Genomic DNA, 22521 nt, shown 5'->3' with positions numbered 1-22521 from the left:
CACGCGGTATAGGCTCATTCCTTCACAGGCAGGAAGGCAGGCGGCACAGCGGTGAGGGGAGAGGCGGAGAAAGTCAGGTTCACCTTGACGGGACAGGCACGCTTGTGCCGCCTGGAGCAGGACCAGCCAGCCTGTGCTTTTAAATCACTGGTGGATTTTCTGGATAACGTTGTTGTGAAAAAATTCTTCTACCTTTTGCTATTAGTATGAATTCCTCTTTCTCTTTGAGAGACACACCTCAAATGTATCCTCCAATTGCTCTCTCTGGAAAAACCCCATAGAATAACTATTAAGAACCCAGGTCCAGACCATCCTGTGATTTTTCGGTTTTTTCTTTTCTTTTTTTTTTTTGAGATGAGGTCTCCCTCTGTTGCTCAGGCTGGTCTTGAACTCCTGGGCTCAAGCGGTCCTCCTGCCTTGGCCTCCCAAGGTGCTGGGATTACAGGCCTGAGTTGGGACACCCAGCCTCTGAGCTATTTTCACAAAGAACCATCTGTTTATCACTCAGCCCTGACACACAACATGCCCTGGGGTCAGACGCAACCTTGCTCTCACTGTCAGGCCCTCCTGCTTCCACAAAGGACCTGCAGGAGAAGGGGGAGTTCAAGTGGTCATCAATAACGTCACGTACAAGGACCTCATCCAGTGCAGAGTGTGTCTAACTTGTCCTCAGATTTCACTTGTGTGCAGAGCTTTTGGTACTCAAGCAAACTGCTGTCCCATCTCCCCTGTAGAGGATGAAAATGTCATCACGGAAGAGGACAGTGGAGGGGAAAGTGTGACTGGAACGCAGGCACCCCAGAGACCCACAGAAACAAGTCCACTGCAGGAGACAAAGGGGCTCTGGGAGCCTGATCAGCCGCTTCTGGAACACCCAGCCACGGTTCTGCTCCCGCAGATTCCAGCGCGCCACAACGCACACCTCAATCCGCGTTGCCTGCTCTCCTAGGGATCCTTCAGTTCAACTTTTCCCTCCCTCACGCTCCTCAACAAGAGAGTCCTAACTGGAAAAGGCAGCTGGAGTGGTCAGCTGGGCAGAACCTCCCCCAGAGCTCTGCAGCAACTCCCACTCATCCGAAAAGGAGGGGCTATTTGTCTCAGCCCCAAGGGGTGAACTCCATTGAATCTGAGGACATCGCCAGAGGGCTCACCTGGCACAGCAGATGTGTGCAGTGGGCACTGTGGTCCCCACCCCCAGCTGCACTGTTGTGAGATGTGGTGGCCACTCCCACTCCACACCCAGCTGCACTATTTGTTGTGAGATGTGGTCACTGCTCCACGCTGCTGCACTGTTTGTTGGTGAGACGTGGTCCCCACTCCACGCTGCTGCACTGTTTGTTGGTGAGACGTGGTCCCCACTCCACGCTGCTGCACTGTTTGTTGGTGAGACGTGGTCCCCACTCCACGCTGCACTGTTTGTTGGTGAGACGTGGTCCCCACTCCACGCTGCACTGTTTGTTGGTGAGATGTGGTCCCCACTCCACGCTGCTGCACTGTTTGTTGGTGAGACGTGGTCCCCACTCCACGCTGCTGCACTGTTTGTTGGTGAGACGTGGTCCCCACTCCACGCTGCTGCACTGTTTGTTGGTGAGACGTGGTCCCCACTCCCCGCTGCACTGTTTGTTAGTGAGACATGGTCCCCACTCCACACTGCACTGTTTGTTGGTGAGACGTGGTCCCCACTCCACGCCGTACTGTTTGTTGGTGAGATGTGGTCCCCACTCCACGCTGCACTGTTTGTTGGTGAGATGTGCTGCACCCCTGCCAACTGCAAGGTGACTGAGGAGAGTTTCACTGGGTTGACCCCATGCAGGACCCTGCTGGTGATGACCCAGTGACCTCTTGGAGGCTGCGGATCCTTTTGTTGGGCAGTACTAAATTTTCCTGGACCTACATCAAGTCTATATAATCTTAAAGGATACACCAGGTGACTTCTCAAAAATCACCCACGCCTTGACCACCTGGTCACTGGAAAGACGAGGAGTGGGAAATGTTCTCTTCCTTTCCCCAAAGTTTCATACTGAGGTCCATTTTCCACTTAATTCACAAGCGGATCAAACGCCTCATCTTCACCTTGCAACTCTGTTACTGATCTAGGCTTGCAAAAAGAGGGGAGTGGAGAAGCCCTTAAGCCAGGGCAGCCTCGGCTGTGAAGGTGGGAGCTCTCTCTGTCCCCAGCATTCACTCACTTCCCTCTGTCCCACATGAAAGGGTTTTTGTATTCTGATGTCAGCTGGACACACTGTAGGCAGAGACTGAGCATGATGTGAACTGAAAGGCTGAAGAGAAATGCTGTGCTGCAAACCCTTCTGTTACCGTGAATCCTGAATACGTACCTGGGTGAGTTCAGCCTCAGTCTGCTGCAAACCCTTCTGTTGCAGTGAATCCTGAGTGTGTACCTGGGTGAGTTCAGCCTCAGTCTGCTGCAAACCCTTCTGTTACCGTGAAACCTGAATGTGTACCTGGGTGAGCTCAGCCTCAGTCTGCTGCAAACCCTTCTGTTACCGTGAATCCTGAGTGTGTACCTGGGTGAGCTCAGCCTCAGTCTGCTGCAAACCCTTCTGTTACCGTGAATCCTGAGTGTGTACCTGGGTGAGCTCAGCCTCAGTCTGCTGCAAACCCTTCTGTTACCGTGAATCCTGAGTGTGTACCTGGGTGAGCTCAGCCTCAGTCTGCTGAAAACCCTTCTGTTACCGTGAATCCTGAGTGTGTACCTGGGTGAGCTCAGCCTCAGTCTGCTGAAAACCCTTCTGTTACCGTGAATCCTGAGTGTGTACCTGGGTGAGCTCAGCCTCAGTCTGCTGCAAACCCTTCTGTTACCGTGAATCCTGAGTGTGTACCTGGGTGAGCTCAGCCTCAGTCTGCTGCAAACCCTTCTGTTACCGTGAATCCTGAGTGTGTACCTGGGTGAGTTCAGCCTCAGTCTGCTGCAAACCCTTCTGTTACCGTGAATCCTGAGTGTGTACCTGGGTGAGTTCAGCCTCAGTCTGCTGCAAACCCTTCTGTTACTGTGAATCCTGAGTGTGTGCCTTGGTGAGTTCAGCCTCAGTCTCCTGCAAACCCTTCTGTTACAGTGAATCTTGAGTATGCAGCCGGGTGAGTTCAGTCTCAGTCTGAAGGTAAATGTACAAAAAACATCAGAACTTACTCCCCTGGACTCTGCCACAGAATAACACAAGATAAAAATATCCATGTGTGAAAAGATAAAGGGTTTGGGGAGGAACGGCAGTTCTCAGGATTACTAACTTTTTGCATGGGAGCCGTGCATGGGAAATGTTTGCGGAAACCACTGGCCAAATTCAAGTTCCAGGCCACCTACAAAATGCACACAGCTCCTCTGTGCAGGGCTGTGCATCCCCTTCCACACGTCTGTGCCATGTTCCACCATTTCATTCAAGGAACTATGACACAGTGCTTCTGAGAAAACAAAAACCATCTTTGGAAAAGTAAGAGAATGCATGCTATTTATCCTGAATCAACCATTTTGTTCTTTTAAATTCTGAGCTCAGGAGCAAGTATATTTTTTCTGAGTTACATATCCATGTCTATATTTCCAAGGCTAATACAAAAATAGTTCTATCATAGAAATAACAATAAACAAATGTTGCAGAGACTCCATGATCATTAAAAAAAATTTCAGAGTGACTATGTCTTAACGTATTAACTACAAAACTTTATAGCTCCATGTAATTTAGTAAAACAAATGATTTGGCTATTTGTTTTATGCCCAGTTTTTCTACAATTTTAGTCTTTAGAGCTAATTTTGGAAGAAAATATAAATTGATATGTTCCAACGGCAGAAGAGAAAGATGATCTCAAATGTTTTGCTGGTGTCATTTCTATTGAATACATGATTTTGGAAGGTGGAAGACAGACCTGGAAGCCAGATTGTGCCTCAACTCAAAATAACAGCTATGAGACTGACTTCAACTGTGGGCTTTTATTCTCTTGGGTAAAGCACAGTGCTATAATGATTGTGACAATGTAAGATCAGAGGTACAAATGAGAGGTACAAATGGGGAGTGATAATTACTGGGATAAAACTAAAAATCCTAATGTGTCACACAGGAACTCCCTAATTAAATTAATACAGTAACAGCGGATTCTGCCTCAGCCAGCAGGGAGAAATCCCAGTGGCACAGGGTCCCTGGGCACACGCAGCCTCCCCGAAACCTTCCCGGCAGTGGAGCCCCACAATGGCCTCTTCTTCCATACCAGGTACGTGCCTAACAAACGCTGGCTAAACAGAAAGTGTCATTCTCCACCCTAAACAGAACCTGCCAGTGTAAGCACTGTGTGCAGCTGATGTATTTTTAATAAGCAGCACATCTTCTCCAGGAGAGCATGATGGTGAACAGACTTCCTTGATCTGTTTTGAAAAGATAGCAAGGTCAAACCCACCAGCACGTTCATTGAACACACACCCAATGCTCTCGGGAACAGCCGCAAGCCAGGCCGCACCTCCCTGCCAGGTGCCTGCACTACCGCGGGGAGAAACACTGCGGTGAAATCAAACACGTGTCAAGTTCTCCAGGATAACGTGAATGAGGACTCTGCATTTCAAGTCTCCAAGAACATTCTTACGTTGGAGGACACCCAGTAAAGATTTCTACAAATCAAACTCATCAATTCATTGGATGATCACACGTGAGAACCAAGACTTATGAATTAAATGGATGAAGAATTAATGAATAGGAAGCTTTTTTCTTTCCAAAATGTTGTTACAACCTCCACCATCCCCAATGGAAGTGGAAAGCTGGAGAGAGTGCCCTGCATCTGAATACCATTAATCAGGAAGCTCCTGGTCCCCTCACAGTCCCTGGGGGAATGTCTCTCAATGTCACCAACTTTTCTGTAACTGCAACAAACCCGCACCCCCTCCACTGTGTGCCTTGACGGTGGTGGGTGGCACGACTAAATCTAAGCACGACTTCATGGCAGGACGGAGCCAAAGATCATCCACTCCCTGATCCAAGTGGTGTCTGCAGCCATTTCTGCCTTCAAGGCCCAGGCAGTGCCGGCCGGCCAATGTCCAGCACATTGACGAGAAACCACATACAGCCAGCATGGCACCCAAACCACCCACTCAACCAGACTGACATGAGTTCCCTAAACTCACAGGCCAGGGAGCCTCCTGCAGCTTCCAGGGCCAGGTCAGAAGGACACATCACTTTTTAAATGTTTGACTAAATAACTGGGTGATTAAGGATATTTCTTTTATTGACACACACACATATTCACTTCACTGACATTTACCTATACACACACATATTAGGAAAATAAATTGAAATTGCACACATCCTTGGAGCCAGTATTCCACTGTTATCCTAATAAGTTGTACAATATTCACAAATGCTTAAAAAAATAAGGTTCACAAATCAGGATCACTGAATGAACCAGGTGGAAAATGGATATGGAAAAAATTAGACACGGAAAATAGAAAATGGAAAGAATCAGGTAGCGCTGTTTTGTGAAAGGCACATGATAAGAATGGGAATCTGGATCCTGTCTGGCACTGGGACGCCCAGGAGCAAGTGTTCTGCTGACTGGTAGCTGAGGACAGCTGCCCCAGCCTAGGCCAGCGCACCCCCACCCAGGAGAGACTGCACATCGTCCAGGGTGGTGCCAGAGGAGGGAGGGGTGTCATCCAGGAAGCCACCCTTGAAAGTCAAGCACCGTGGAGGCAGCCGAAGTGGTTATTTCAGGCAATGTGGAAAGTGGTGGTTATTCCTCTCACCCACAAGAAAAAGGTGACAAGTGGATTCTAGCTTAATGCTGGGTTACTCTAGAAGTACAGTTTTTATCATCACACAAAAGCTAAAACTGGAAAGCACCACTCACCATCCTCTCCTCCCCAGCTTCCGCTCAGCAGCTGGGCTGCAGTCAGCTGTGAATCCGTGGGAGGAGCAGCCAGAGGGAGGAGGCCGGGAGAGAGAGGCCCGGGTCGCCCCTGAAACACAGGACCCTCGTCCTGCTCAGTGAGGTGCTGGCGCTGAATCTCATCCACAGCACGCCGTTTGCTAAAACGCCCCTTCTGATTTAGAAAAGCAGCCATCAGAACACAGGCTGAATCTTCCAGGGGCTTCCCCTCTGCCTCCTGATCCGGGAGCACGTCGGCAATTGTAGGATCTGGAGAGTGAGGGCAACGGACAAGTCGAACAACCACAGCCCAGCTCAGAATCCGCGGACGGCCTCTCTACACAGAAAAGCCAGCACGTCCTTCTTCCTGTGCACAGTCATTCATTCATTCCAAATACTAGCTGAGGGAAAACAGTTTTGAAGGCTAACTTCCCCCATGGTCTTTTCTGTAAGGAGGGAGTGTGTGTTTGTGTGTGTGTGTGTGTGTGTGTCTAAAAAGACACACTCACACTTTTCACATACGCGTATGTATGTGAATGCTGCACCTTTCAAACTGTCTTTCTCTTTGGAACATGAGTAGACATTGCATAGTGCCGAAATCCCCCCTCACCTGTGAGATATTTCAAAGCCCAAGGACATATATTTGACTTTCACGTGTTTTCACGACACATTTTTGGGTTGTATGTTGATGTTATAAATGGCAGAAGCAAGAACATTTCTAAAACTGTATGTGAAATCCACACACCTCCCTCAGGAACCACGAGATCTACTGGGCCCTGGCGGGGTGAGCCCATGTCAGCCGCTGCTCACCAGGCACCCGGGACATGGGGCCTCTTCTCTGACTAAGGCCCCGCTGTGGCCTGTCCCATCTGCCCTGAACCCACGCCATGAAAAAAGACCTCCTTCTCCCATTTAAGACAACACAGAACTCAGGAAAGGAAGCAAGAAAGGACTTGCTGAGTCTACAAATCAGCTTAAGTCAAAGAGCAGAGAGCAAAGAGGTGAACAAGACACCCCAAAACCTTCTCAGGTTTTCCTCAATTAGAGCTTTTCAAGAAGTAGCATCATGATTTGGAGAAAACAATGTTTGAATATGCACAGTGCCAGAAAGACATACTTTTAAGTCCAAGAACAAAACATTTCCAAAGCTAAATGTGTGTTTAATGTACTTTGATCTAAAATCCCTTCCCTCTGTCCTCTGACGCAGCTTTGGGGAGGGAGTTCAGTCTGGTAAAAGGAGGATGGGAGGGGAAACTGAGGCCTCTCTAGCTTGGCTTCTGGCCTCTTCCGCAGACCTGAGGCAGCCACAGGCCCTCACAGCATCCTCCTCCACAAGACACACATTGTGGCTCCACCTCTTCTTCTTGTGGAATCCAAACGTGATGTTGAATTCCAAGCCCTCAGGCCAGCACTCAGCATTTGGCGAGCACAAATAACTTTTATCGTAGGTACAGCATTATAATATCATATTAAGTATGGTGCTTATAGGAGTATATATTATTAGACTTTAATGACGCTACTTTTAAGCAAAAGACAAGACAACTGAGGTGGGAGCTATGATAATTTCCACAGTGAAGGGACAGTAAGGCTCGGACTCTCGGATGTGCAGGTCCCACTGTTCTCCCCAGAAACCATTATCTCAAAAAAGCAAAAGTGCAAGTTCCGGGGTTGCTGAGCCTTCTTTTTGTAACAGTCTAAAAATGTTACAGTTGACCTTAAGGGCTGAGAGGACAGGAGTGTACGGAGGGCCCAGGGCATGGGAGAAGCCAGCCTGTCCTCCTGTGAGACCCGGCGTCCTCGCGACCTGTCCACGGGCCCCAGCTCTGTCCGACCCGGCCTCCTCGCGACCTGTCCACGGGCCCCAGCTCTGTCCGACCCGGCCTCCTCGCGACCTGCCTATGGGCCCCAGCTCTGTCCGACCCGGCCTCCTCGCGACCTGCCTATGGGCCCCAGCTCTGTCCGACCCGGCCTCCTCGCGACCTGCCTATGGGCCCCAGCTCTGTCCGATCTGGCCTCCTCGCGACCTGTCCACAGGCCCCAGCTCTGTCCAGTCCGGCCGGAGGCCCCCACTGCCTCTCCCACTTCCGTACCCACCAGCTCCTTCTTTTCAGTTTAAACAAGAGTGCCTTAGCAAACACAGTTTGGGGCCCAATCTGTCCTCCACAAATATTTGCCCAGAGTCCGCATCACTCTTCCATTGACAAAGAATGCTGCTGCCGCGTCAGCTGCAACAAATGTGTGTCCAGCGCAGGGCAGCGCTACCCGCCAACTTCAGCCGGGGATTTTTAACATTTGTTCTTGTTACCCAGACTGGATTTCCATTAGGCACATTTCTGTGAGTCTTTCAAGGACTGGGTCCCACAGAGGTCAAAGGCCAGGCCAGAACCTGCCCTGATCCCAGCCCCTGGGGCTGCCCAGGTTCACAGATTCCCTTTCTTATGCAAAAATCCTTACTCTTGAAGCATCTTCTTGACAAACAAGCTCAGGGAGAGGACGGGCTGGAGAAAAAGCCCCCACGAGGTCTCCCTGGGAACACTCGGGGAAGGGCCCATGCCCCCGGGGAAATCCTGGTCCCACATGTGCTGAGCCCCTGCTGTGCAGCCCTTCCCTCCCTCCGTCCTTGTTCCCTCATCTCCCCGCTCCTGTGCGTCCATCCTTTCCTCCTCCTACTCACGTAGCAGCAAAATAACAGCACAGGATGCAGAAAGAGCCACTGCTAGCCACCGGGACAGCTTTAGACCCCACCGGGGGAGCCTCAGACCTCCCTGCACACCACTGAGCAAGGCCAAAACCCAGCACAGACAGCATCAAGCACCGCTGAGGACGTGGAGGAACAGGAACTCTCATCCACTGTGGGGGGTGAACAACGCAGGTGCGTTGGAAGACAGTTTGGTGGTTTCTTACAAAACTAAGCACACGCTTGTCATACAATCCAGCAATCGCATGCCTTCATATTTACCCAGATGAGTTGGAAACCTACATCCACACGAAAGCCTGCACACAGATGTTTATGGCAGCTTCATTCATCATTCCCCAAACTTGGAAGCAACTGAGATGCCCCTTATAAGTGAACAGATAAACTATGAGCATTCAGACAGTGGAACAGCACTCAGTGCTAAAAAGAAATGGGCAGCTAAGCCAGGAAAAGACACGAAGGCACCTTAAATGCACATTACAAAGTGAACGAAGCCCATTTGAAAAGGCTGTGCACTGTGGTTCCCATCAGATAAATGGCGTTCTGGAAAAGGCAAAACTATGGAGACAGTTAATGGTCCTGTGTTTGCCAAGGACTCATGAGGAGGGAGGGAGGAGTGGGCAGAGCAGAGGGGATTTTTAGGACAGAGAAACTCCTCTGTGGGCTGCTGTAATGGGGGGGTGTCGTCATCAAACACCTGCCCAAACCTATGCAGTGACACCACCAAGAGTGAGCCGAGGTGAACCACGGACTCCGGGTGAGGATGATGTGTTGTGTTGGTTCATCAGCTGCAGTAAATGCACCACTCTGGAGGGGACTGGGTCGTGAGGGAAGGTGTGGGTGGGGCAGGGGCCATATGGGAACTGTCTGCACTTTCCACTTAATTTTGCTGGGTACCTAAAACTGTACTAAAAATATTAAGTCACACACACACAGGTCACTCAACCACCTGAGTCTCGGTTTTCCCATCTGGAAAATGGGCGTGGAAATAGTTGCCCAGGTGTGCGTGGGCCAGGCATGGCCCCGTGTGGAGGACGGCACGGCTGAGACACTCTTCCCACACGGGCTTCCTCAGCGTGGCCGCCTCCCAGGAAGCCTCTGACCTCCCAAGTCTACTCAGGAGCCTGCAGCTTCCCAGGCACCAGGTGATGCTCCTACAGGCAGGGTCCCTGCTGGGCGGGCACCACAGTGGGAACACCAACAGGTCAGAAAACCTAAAGCAAAAGTGCTAGGAGGGTAGAACCTCCTGACCAGAGCACACGCTTCAGCCTTCTCAGTCTCTCCTTGAAGAACAAGGAGGAAGCCCAGGAACCGGGGGTCGGACGGGACTTGGATCTAGGCCAGCAGCACAAGCTACAGGGCACATGGACAACGTGGCCACAGCCCTGGGCACAGAAGGACGGGAAGAACACAGAGGGGGCTGCAGGGAGAGGCTGGGTCAAAGCCACCCACCCACCTGGGACGAGCCGGAACCTGAAGGAGGGAAGGAGACCAACCCCTCTCTGCAGCAAACCAGACACCACCAGTCAGAGCCGGGCATCGGGGGGGCCCCAGGCAGCTTGGGCTGGGGATGCGGCAGAAGCCACTGGGCCGCCTGCTGCGACCAGGAAGCCCCTGAGGTCCGAGGCAATGGGTGTCGTGGGCTCTGATGGTGACTTAAGAAAACGGGACTGAGACTATGCTGGGCCGCAGCTCTCCCACGTCCTATCAGAGTCCTTTTCACCACAAAGACCTGCCCTTGACAAGCACAGCTTTGCCATCCAGACAGCAGGGACAGAGGTGCCGTGTGTGGAGACTGAGGACAAAGACAGGCCAGTGGTGGGGGAGCTGCCCTCCTCACTCAGACCTGCCTGTGGTGGGGAACTGCCCTCCTTGCCCAGACCTGCCCATGGTGGGGAGCTCTCCTCACTCAGACCTGCCTGTGGTGGGGAGCTGTCCTCACTCAGACCTGCCCATGGTAGGGAGCTGCCCTCACTCAGACCTGACCACGGCGGGGAGCTGTCCTCACTCAGACCTGCCTGTGGTGGGGAGCTGTCCTCACTCAGACCTGCCTGTGGTGGGGAGCTGTCCTCACTCAGACCTGACCACGGTGGGGAGCTGCCCTCCTCACTTAGACCTGCTCGTGGAGGGGAGCTCTGAGGGCTCCTGAGACTCAAGTCAGGCCCAGAGCATTTTCCCCACAGACCACGCAGGAGAATGACAACTCAAAAGCAAATAGCTAGGAAAGATTTCCCGGAATTCCTGGGACCCAGGCCATCCCTACAGACAGACCATCCTACAGAACTATTCAGGGCCTTCGACAGTCAGGATTCTGTCTCTGAACCGCCCCCACAAGGAGCAAACGATGTACTTAAATGGGATAACCAGAAGTGCAGACGTTCGGCACAGATAAATCTCAGGAGAGTATCGAATTGGAATGAAGACAAGCATAAAAGTCTCTGATAATCCCATAAGAAAGGAAGCACACGGGCATCTTTTAAACATTTCATAATTAACAATGTCATTCTTAAGGCACAGAGCTGCATTTTACAGAGGTCAGTGGTTTAGAGGATGTTGTACTCCCCATCCACAGAGTTAGAAGCAAAACGCTCTGTGTTGTGTGATAAGAGACAGAAACTGTCGACTCCAGCATGAAGATGTTGCTTTCAGTCTCTACTGAATACAGTGCTGTTTTAACAAAGATGTGTGGTCAGGAAAGTAATTTTACAATAACTGTTCTCTAAATGAAAATGTGATGACTTTTTTCCTAATGCTAGTCATATGAAAAATGCTAATTTTACTGCCAGTTGTTATCTTGAAATAATCTTGAATAAAATAATGACCTGATAATCAAATTTCTGGCAACGGCTGTATCTTTGAAAAGACCTTACTGAGTCAGAGGTTTAGACACAGCTTCAGGGAACACTGGGTTGTGTGCACAGAAGCTCAGGGGTGAATAACTCTGTATTTTAAACTGAGAGAGTGAATAAAGGCAGGCGCCCTGGTGCGTGGAGACGTATTTTCTCAGAAATCCCCTGGGCACGCTGTTTGGTGGGTGGGAAGCAGCCGCTGTGTGGAGGTGTCTGGCTGTATCTCCAGACTCACACAGCAACAAACTGTGAATGCACAGCACGCCTTTCAAACCACCTTTCTACACCTCCCATGATACCGCAACGCTCTTCCATGCACCCACCCTTCACTGTTCCTTAAACGGATTCTCCACATTAGGTGTGTGCAGAGGCCGGGTGTGTGCATGTCAGGGTGGAGGGGGGTATAACGGACCAGGCTTGTCTTCCTAATAAGCATTGTCCCTCTGCCGCATACAGCAGGATAAAAGGAGAGAGGAAATACTTGCTTAAAATGTTATATATAATTGGCAGAGCTTAATTTTTATGTGTTGACTACGTGGAGAGGTCACATTCAGCCCGCGCTGACAGCGAATATTTTAGAGAATGTCAAATTTACTAAAGACTTCCTTGTTGAAGAAAAAAGAAAGCCATCAAATTAAATAGTGTTTAAATAAAACAGATATTGCTTTAGAAAACAACAACTGCAGGTGGTTTTGAAGTTATTAATGCCAGTTAAATAACATTTGAGTGGATGTTATTAATGCTGGTTTGAAGTTATTCATGCCAGTTAAATAACATTTGAGTGGATGTTATTAATGCTGGTTTGAAGTTATTCATGCCAGTTAAATAACATTTGAGTGGATGTTATTAATGCTGGTTTGAAGTTATTCATGCCAGTTAAATAACATTTGAGTGGATGTTATTAATGCTGGTGAAATCACATTTGTTATATATCCATCAAATATACAGCATCCTCAAACAGCACTCTGGTTGTATAAAATGGGTTGCCTGACATATTTGAGGAATTGTGTGTACCTCTTGCAGCTATATTTTTCCGATTTGAACACTGTATATACACACCACTTATTTTCTGGTTATCCAGTTTTGTTTTAACCATAAATAAATTGACTTGGCTTAAAAAAGCAATATTCATTACTTGCAGGTACTTACTGTTGAGTAATTGTTGCAAATTGGGAGCAAGAATTAAACTTAGTAAAATAGTCCCTCACCGCCCCACCAGCCATTGGACTGTCCCCATGACCTAAAGCTTTCCCACAGCTGCAGTTGTTCCCAATGAAACTCTCTGCCCTGGGCCACAAACCCCATTAGAGGCTGGCGTCTCTTAACTGCTGTTCTGGAGAACCATGTAATCCTGCGTATGAATGTATGAATGGCATGCATGGCAAACGACCCTGGCTGCGGAGGCCAGCACTTGTTGCTAAACAGCTAGTGTGATTCACCAAGCTGGAGAGAGTCCCACTGACTTGCTCTGTTTCACGAGCAAATTAAAGGCCACAGCAGACACCATTTTAACACTAAACCTCCGTGTGGAGAGACACCGAGCTCTGGGAACAAAATTATGAATGAAATAGTCGATACCCACCTAAATATGGACAAACCAATAACAGCTTCCTATTGGCCATGCTCAGTCCTGTACAGAGTATAACATTTTAATGTAAGATATTTTGGTCATTGATAACAGGAACTTTTAAAGCTAGCAATTACCTAGATGTCTAAGCTAATACATCCTTTTACTGACATTCTATTTCATCAGAAAGAGGCTAGACAATACCATTTAAAGAGGTGTATATTTTTGCACGAGGTAAAGCAAAAGCAAAAGCAAAAAAAAAAAAAAAAAAAAGCCAGCATAGTAAGGCAAGAAGCACGAAAAGAAAAACCCTCCCAAAACACACTTGACCATCGTCCTGTGGATTGCGCAGGTGCCCATCACTTGTTACAAAGTTCCCCACTGCTAAGGTCCTTTGTGGATGGTATAACCCTGAGACCTCGGGGATTGCAGAGACCCTCGTCAAAATGTGTGCCTCAGAAGCATGCTTCCTCTAAAATCTCGGCAATTCCCATCACACTTAAAACACTGTCTCTTCAGACAGAACAGAGGACAGTCCACTTGGTCAGCTAAATCTTGGAATCCCTGCTTTTGAAGAGGTTGTTGGTCTTAATGACAAATATATGGCAGCACTTTGTGGCATCTCAGTCAAACATATTGCCCCTTTTCTTTTTATCCTATTTAATGCAGCTAATAAGAGGCACCCAATCTTTCACTGCACTCAGCATTACAAAGGAAGCCGTCTCCACAGGCTTCTCTCTCCATTGCTTGCATAGAAAAACACAGGTCTTAATAGCTGCAGGTCCCTGGATTTACTCATTCCCAAAGGAGTACTGAAACCAGCAGCCCGGCTGCTGCATCTTTGCTATAGCAAATGGAGAATAAGCTGGGACAGCTCCTGCATTACAAATTGCTCTGGTATTCGGCGATTATTGGAATAATGGTTAACTGAAGACTGAACTTGTCTCCTTAGAATTACAGCACCGTAGTTGTGGACAGCTGTGCAAGAGCTTTTCCTTCAAAGCCTCCCGGCAGTTAAGATGCTCCCTGGATTGCAGTCATACTAGTCTCCCCCCACCATCCCCAGCTGCTATCACAACGACTATCAAGAGATGAGTGCTTTACTTATAAGAAAGGCACGACCTATGGCCAAGAGGGAGAGCAAGGGAAAAACATGCTGCAAAGTATCGAGGGAAAGCGGCTATTGGGATTAACTAGTTGAGCGCTACCAGCTGGCCACTGTCTACCTGATGCCACCGCACCAGGGGACGTTCCAGGTACAGAAAGTCAGAAATGAGTCATCCTTGACTTACCGAGGAGAGCCTCCTGCTGCTCCGTCTGCAGCATCCAAACACCGAGCGCAGGAGGCGTCTGGACAGACGGGGAGACCTACACTTAGGGAAGCTTCCACATCCTTGCAAGAGAAGCAGGGCAAGACGACCGACTGTGCCTCCGAGGCTCCAGTCAGCTACAGCCCGGACCAGGCTGCCACGGAGCTCTGCAAACCAGGCACTGCAGCAGCGTGGCAGGCACAGGACTGCGATGCATGGCCCATATAGTCAAGCATAATAGAAAACATGGATCTGGAGTCGACTCCATGTGGATGTGGGGGCTGCTTGGTGCAGAGCAGGAGAGGCGAGCTCCTTCCTCGTAACAGAGTTAGCCATGGAGATGGACACTTTAATTACCATGCACTGCTCTCCCCCAGGATACCAATTACAGAAAGCAGGTGCCTCTATGTCCTGTTTTTTTTTCAGATAAATGTCTATAATCTCATTTCACAAATGATCCCTATTTAGACAGGAGCCACCTATTGTGATGATATCATTTGCTCTAGTAGCCATAAATGGGCAACTTCCTAGGGAGCGTCACAGTGCTGATGACATGGGTCTTTATAAGAGTGAGTGGGCAGGGTGCTCGGAGGGTCCCCGTCCACACAGAGCAGCTCCTCCCGGCGATGTCTCGTGCTCCCTGGTGTCTGAAAAGTTAGAGAGGAGGAGGAAAGCCCTCCACAGAAATGGCTCAGTACAACCTCCGAGAAAGTCCTCACCAGGGAGGGAGAGGAAAGGGAAGCAGTGTGGAGCTCGCTGAATCTGTAGCACAACCTGCCACCCACCTGGGCCCCTGCTCCCTGGAAAACACCACAGGGACGCTCTCTGTGACAGCGACAGTTTGGGGCCTTGCTGCTGCTGCTGCTCTTGGGAGTAGCGAGACTCCAGCTCCACTCCACCCGAGTCCACACACGTCTTACCCCAAACAAAATACATGGCTGGAGGGGGGGATGCAAATGAGAAGGGGTCACAGGATCCTTCCACAACTCATGGGCCACAGAGTTATCATTGTAAATTCTAACTGGCAGTGTGGTTTTCCCTCAACGAACACGTGGATGAGCCGATGAGCTGGGACTCATTTCTACACACACTTCAGCTTCCACACCGCCCAGGCCTACAAAGAAAGCTGATGGTAGAAACCACAGTTGGGCCTACATTGGAGAGAGTAAGGCAGGTGTTCGGGCGTATTTTCATCATAAAATCTTCTAAAATTTCCCCTCAACTATTCCAGTGACCCAAAGAGTTCACAAGGGATGGGCGGCGATTCCACAGAAGGGCTCACCGTGAACAAGGCTGGCTGGCAAAGGACAGCGCCAGGTCTACCAAATCAGATGAGAATCTTCCTGGAAGACAGACCTGGTGAATGGGTTCTTCATGCTGGAAAGGTGTAGGGTGCATCGGGGAATTCGTTCCTCTGCCCATGTGGGGGAACTGCCATGGTTGCCCAACATAGAGAAGTATCCACGGTTCACCAATGCCTGTGTTTATTATACAACGTCAAAATATCAACACATTGAAGGCTGGGAGACACACTCAGAATGCAAGTAAGTCTCCCTTCCCTCAGATCCCTTGACTGTGAGGGGGCAGAGCCCACCTCCTCTTCCTCACCAGCACCCCAGGCTGCCCCGGCTGTGGCCTCCTGTCTCATCCCAGGCACACAGGGAGGCCAGGACGTGGAACCTGCAGGCCCCCCTCTGAGGAAAAGGTGGCCCACAGGATGCCCTGAAATGTGGGGTGGTCATTCAGTGAGGACACCACCATCACCAGGAGTGACGGGATGAACATCAACCCCCAAAATGTAGGGTCACTCGGATCTTCAGAATGTGATCTTACTCGGGAATGAGGTCTTTACAGATGTGATTAATTAAGGACCTTGAGGTGAGGTCATCCTGGATTTACAGCAGGCCCTAAATCTGATGACAGCCATCCTTTTAAGAAGGGACGCTCAGGACACAGAGACCCACAGAGACAGGCGGCTGTGTGAAGCAGGGGCAGGGGTTGGTGATGTGCTTCCAGGGACCTTGGGAGTGTATCTACCCACAAGCATTCACCACCTTGGTTTCAGGCTCCTGGCCTCCACAACTGCGAGACAGTACATTTCTGTTACCTTCAGCCACCCAGTCTGTGGTCATCATGATGGCGGCCACGGGAAACGGACGCAGCCACCCACGCCCTGAGGCTTTTCCAAGCACCCACTCCGTGGTTCACATCTGACCCTGGGAATAGTTCGTGTCTGACCCTGTGGAGGAACTTGAAGCCCCAGACTCAGGTCCTGAGATTCCGCTTCCAGTTCACCCAGCCATCTCGGTGACCGCTTGCTTGCTGTCAAGACGTCCCAGCTACCCCTTTTCTGGCCCTCTAGAGCCCACTCATGCTTCAAAACCACCAGCTGTTAATACCCCCGATCCATGCCCCCAGGGCCACACAGAGTGGCGATTTGCATTGCAGCCGCCCCTGGCTCTTTGCACTGCCCCACGTGGTCGTCCCACAGCCTGACTGCCTTCCCAAGAGGCGTGTCTCTGTCTGTCCTGGTGTTTCCTGTGGTCACTACTGCACCTGCACAGACGTGGAATTCCCTCACCTGCCTCACCCCCCTCAGCCTTCCCACAGGAAAGAGGGGGACTTGGTCCAAGGAGGCTGACCACAGCGTATCTACCCACAAGCATTCACCAGGCATTTGTGAAGTGGTGGGGACACAGGAGGGAGCAAACCAGAACAAAAGCCATGAACACACCCCTGCCTCCGGGAAGCTCACAGCCTAATGGAAGGGAGGCAATGGGCACTGAACAGCCCACACTCACCACACACCACATGCCTTGCTCGTTCAATCCTCTCATAGCCCCTGAGGCTGGAGCTCCTAGGGTCTCCGTCTCACAGAGGGAGAAACTGAGGCACAGAGGTGCGAGAGGAGCCCAAGCCTTCGGGCTCAGGAATGCGGCTCCAGAGTTGTGTTCCTAAGGAATATGCCACCCCTCATGCCTCCACGGAGAAGGCAGGGAGAGTCCATACTCAGGGGACACAGGGGTCCCAGGAGGCCCTCGGGGATGGAGTATGCTGGGACCCCGAGGGGTGAGTGGGCAGGGGATGAGGCCCAGCCGGTGATGGAGCCTCTCCCTGTAACTGAAGCCAAGAGGATCCAGGGCCCAAAGAGAGCTGTCACGGAGCCCCAGAGCAGAGAGCAGCACTGCTGGCTTTAGGACTCCCACTGGACAGAGAGAGATGGGCGAGCCTGAGGTTTATCCACGGACACATGGACACATGGGGGGAGCCCTGGAGACTTCCGTTTATGTCTTCTCAGAAGCAGACACTGCTATGGCCAACATCTAGCCCAAGGTACAGCCCTGAGATGCTAAATAAAGGTTTGATGAACTGCATTCCACCTCAAGCTTCTAACACCAGTTTTGATGAGGTCTTTTGAGGTAGGCACAGGTGGGTGTGGCCATCAAGGGCAACGAACACGCACAGGTGTCCGGGAACTCAAATGAAGTCACACCACAAGGTGTTTCCTGATTCCTAATCCAATAATCTGGGGTGGGCCTCAAATATCACTTTTAAGATCACTTGATCTTTGTAGCTTGTTCATATAATATAAGGCCAATCTGTCTTAAGAAGTGACAACCACAACTCTAATTTACCAACCACATAAATGACAACAGGTTAAACAACCTACCTGGTAGATGGCTATAAACTTGGATTTTAACCAGCCCTGATGAGCCAGGCTTCCCCCTGCTCCCTCCAAGTTGATCTCCTCTTTGCCAACACAGTGCTCCCCATTGCTGAACCACATTAGCCAGCTAGGTTGTTGCATGGCCCCTCGAGGCTGACCTGAGAATGGGTGCATGGGCAGGTATTAGAAGCCACTCTCAGAGTTCTATTGATGATTGAACTGGACGGTGCAAAGCTTCAAACCCATATCACACAGCATCTCACAGCAGAGCATGGCCTGCAGCAGTCAGGTTGCCCATCGCAGCCGTGGCAGGTGCTGGGTTCCTACAGAAATTCGGGCTTATTCTCTCAGTGCCAAGTAAGTGATATTTGTAAAACAACATCTCAGTCCCAAAAGAGAGTCTTTAGCAAAATGCTGAAATCAAGACCCACTGCTAGTCAATCCGGCCACACCCCCAGACCCACCGCTAGTCAATCCGGCCACGCCCCCTGTGGGAATACACTCGCATGCAACCCCACGTGATCCTCACTCAGGGAATGTGGCAGAGCAGGGTAACATCTTTTCTTCTCAAAACTGTTAAGTTCACCAGAAGCAAACTATTGACAGAATGTTTTCCCACAATCCTAGGTTCATGTAGAGCCACAAATAAAGCAAAACAAGTTTTCTTGTTTATGCAGCTTGATGTCTCTGGGTCCTAATATAAAATGAAGGATTTAAGAACTGAAAAATAAAAGCCAGAAACTCAACATCTTTTTTTTTATTTCTCCAGCCTTAAACATCAAAGCTTCAACAAGTACTTTGTTTTGCTACATTGAATTAAAGATTATCTCCCTTTTGTTCTCTTGGTAACACATTTTAACCTCTGGTGTTAGTATCAATGAACATAGTCACAATTCTCAAAGAGGAAAGGCCACAAGCTGTTAGCAAACAAATCTAATTCAGAGAAAATTACACTGGAGGTTTTCTTATTTGTCTGGTCCCTGCTTACATTCTCCAGAAAGACTTTGTCGGTGCTTAGAATAGAGGTTTCTAATCTTCTTTCATAGATAGACATAAGAAATCAAGAGATAGCACAGCCAGTAAGTTAGAGGGACAATAAACGAACAGCTGAATTCTTAGGCAATGCCATTTATATCCACAGAAGGGAAGAATCATCAGTTAAAGACTTAGCCCTTGTGTACATAACCCTAATGTGAATAATGATTTAGTAAAATGGAAAATACGTGCAGCATTTGAATGTTTGGATTAACATGAACTGTATGTAATTCAAATTTTCCTGTGTTAAAACTCCTGTTTCTTAATAACCTGTTAATACAGACGGCTAACTTCAATGTATGTAATTCAAATTTACCTGTGCTAAAACTCCTGTTTCTTAATAACCTATGTTAATACAGGCAGCTAACTTCAATGTATTGTAACGGATGCATATCTCACGGGAACTGTGTGTCCTAGGGTAAAAAGTATTCTCACACTGAAAGGTTTCACAAGTTTGAAAGGGAAAACTGCAGTAATAATTTTATAACTCATTTTCATGCAGAAAAATATGTATCTCACAGTATTTTCTCAAACTGCAGGTGTGGATTATTCTGGTGGGTCTGTGAGTTCTCGGGGTTAACGAAAACTACCGAACACTGTCTGTCTCTGTCTCTTCGAGGGAATTTATCATTATGAAATTCTCACCTCCCTATTTGGGTTGTATTCACCAGAAAATGAAGGTAGAGGATTAAGGGGGAATTGCTATTTACTGAGTTACCTACCAGGTACAATTAGAAATTCAGGGGCACAGTTGCATGTACTCATTGCAGCCGGTCTGACGTAAGTGCTGGAATTCCCATTTTACAACTGAAGAAACTGAGATCAAAATTAAGAAATTTCTGGAGCGATGATCTGGCAGGGTCAGAATTCAAATCCAGCTCAGTCTGACTCCAGAGCTGATGCTGACAGCAGCACAGTGCTAACGCATCCCCGTATAAATCCACATTTTGGCACAGGTGTGTCGGTGTCCTGGCACCTTTCAACTGGAGCTGTGTTTCATTACACACATTTTGGAAGTCATTAGTTGGAGTCCTGCTGGCTTAGGGGAAAAATAAAATTTTCTTTAATAGTTCTACAGCAAACGAGAGACTAAAGAATGGCTCTTTGAAACACAGTTCCAAAACATGAAAAAGGTTCCAAAATTAAGACATGTAAATAAGCAAACTAGGAAAAAGAGACGGGAATAATGGGAGAAGGCTGAGGTAAACCAGGACAGAGGACATGCAGAGCTGGAGGAATTCCACCCTCCACCACATGCACGGAACAGTTACGTGAAACTATGGGATGCGTTAGAGGAGCCACAGATGCCGCGAGTGGACAGGCCCACGTGACCAGGCCCTTGTAAAACGATTCCACACGACACACTCAACCAAGGTCATTTGATCAAAAGTTATAACCAGGAACAAATGGGTATGTTTTCCTAAAACAAGAATTACATTTTTCTCTAAAAGCCCTCCAGTGTTACACTGAATTGCCTGAGGAAGTCATACAACTGAATGCTTACTCAGTCGTGAAATATTGCTACCTGGGAGCTACCAAGCCCTCTCTGCTCTCAACTCCCTGAGCTGCCTCCATAAGGAGCCGCTTCCTGCATCTCAACATCCCCCAGGGCACACCAAGGTGACCACAATCCAACCCACTCTTTTCTGTAGCCGGCCAGGTATTATTATCCCTGACATCTGAAGATTGAGAAGTGGAGATCCATAGAGATTAAATATTGTGCCAAAATCCTTGAAGTAAGAATCAGGATTCAAGCCCAGATGAGCCTGACTCAGGTGCCCCTCTCTGCTGGCGAGGCCTCCTCAGTGGGACAAGCCATGAACGCTCAGCATGGCAACGGTGCTGGCTGCAGATTCCTGGGTTATTATGGCAGGGGCTGCAGCTCTGGAGCCTGCTTTGTGGAGCAGCTAGAAGACGGGTGACCAACAGCCTATCCAACAGCTGTTTCCAGCAACCTATCCAGATGTATAGCAGTGAGAAGGCGAGCGTCCTTGGCTTTAGATATTTGATGGAAAATATTAGTAGGGCCATTACATAAATAGTCCACATGTAAAATCTCATATAAGTAATAACTACACAGTTTAAGTAGAAAAATATTTTATCTGATACAAACAGTAAACCAGATAAAGTCCTAACACATTCATAGATAAGGAACCTAGGTATCTTATTACATTAATATTTAGAGCAGGAAGAAGAGACTTACAGTGGACGGATGACTCCAAATCACTGTGACTCTGATTTGAAATGGAAAACAGAAAATCAGTTTGCTAGTTTGATAAGTTGAAGCCACAGTTCTTAATGCACTCATCTTCTGTTTCATGAAAATAGAGCTCATCAGGCCCAAACCACCAGCAAAAGCGCTTTATGTTTAGAGAATGTCATCACATAATCACACAATTGGACAATTGAGAAAAAGTGGTCTCAAAACACACACTGTTAGCATCCATCTTTACAAAATGTCTATTCCATAGATTTCACTCTTGGTAAAATTTTTTAGAAAGTTCATCCTTATAAACGTCTTAAATGTGCGTCGTAACATGGAACTGTTTTCTGACCATGTGGGCTCAACGTTCCTTGCTGTGGAAGTATATTCAGTTTGCTATATGCGATTATTGCTTCATGAGGAAAAACTATTTTTGTGTGCCACTGCCTATGAAGGCCGTTATTATTTTGTTCTAGTGCTTTTTATAAAACAAACACAAAGCGTTAATGAAAACAGTTGATAATAAAAAATTTTTTAGATAAGTTATGGTTTTTCCTTACAATTTGATTGAGAGTAATTGAGTCTCAGTCTCCAAGAGTTTTTTTAAAGTCTTGTCCGATGCAACAGCATAACACTAATACAATGCAAAAACCATGAATCAAACCTTCCAAATAATGTTAATTCTTGCTGAGAATACTGCTTTGTTTTATTTAAATTAAGCAGACAATTGTTATCTGATCATTCCTAGGTACACAACCCAAGACAGGGATGATAAATTACTGGGCATGTTTTATTTAATTTCTATACTAATAATGAATGCCATAGAAAATATAAATATTTGCAGAAATATCATATATTCTAATATACAGTAAGTTAGACTACTTCAATGACAGCAGTTATGTAAAAACTTATGTTGACAATGATAGAAGTCTACAAAGCCAAAGTGTAATTGGTGACTACAAATCTAAGATGCTTGGAGCCAAGAGTAAAGTCCAAGCCATTTAATACAGACACTGAAACAGCGATACAAAAATGTTTTAATATTGGGTTTGAGCGTAGACATGACTGCAAATGACTTTTATGCATGGATCGTGTGTGTGTGTGTGTGTGTGTGTGTGTGCGTGTATGCATGTGTGTGTGCATGTGTGTGTCAGTGTGTGCGCGTGTGCATGTGTGTGCGTCCGTGTGTGTGTGCATACGTGTGCATGCATGTGTGTCCGTGTGTGTGTGCGTGCGTGTGTGTACATGTGTGCGTGCATTCATGCCTGTACTCAAACCAGGAGAGGAAAAATCTATAGGAAGCTTCCCAGAAACGCCGGGTGCAGCACACAGGCTC

The 22521-nt window shown here is 48.3% G+C and overlaps 1 protein-coding gene across 2 annotated transcripts in view; it reads right to left on the bottom strand.

Annotated features, from left to right (window-relative positions):
• The window catches only part of DLGAP2 (DLG associated protein 2), an 858034-nt gene that overhangs the window by 597173 nt on the left and 238340 nt on the right, over positions 1-22521 (bottom strand). Inside the window, exon 1 of one of the 2 annotated variants that reach the window (XM_054561150.2) lies at positions 14263-14491. The exons of the other annotated variant lie outside the window; for it this stretch is intronic. Coding sequence (XP_054417125.2) covers positions 14263-14296 — 34 coding nt within the window. The 5' untranslated portion in view covers positions 14297-14491. Of the gene's footprint in view, positions 1-14262; positions 14492-22521 lie in introns of those variants that run through there. 2 annotated transcript variants of the gene reach the window in all.

This window comes from Pongo abelii, chromosome 7, assembly GCF_028885655.2.
Source record: "Pongo abelii isolate AG06213 chromosome 7, NHGRI_mPonAbe1-v2.0_pri, whole genome shotgun sequence".
Taxonomy (NCBI): domain Eukaryota; kingdom Metazoa; phylum Chordata; class Mammalia; order Primates; family Hominidae; genus Pongo; species Pongo abelii.
The sequence above is the reverse complement of the archived record's forward strand: the minus strand, read 5'-3'. Positions and strand labels throughout refer to the sequence as shown.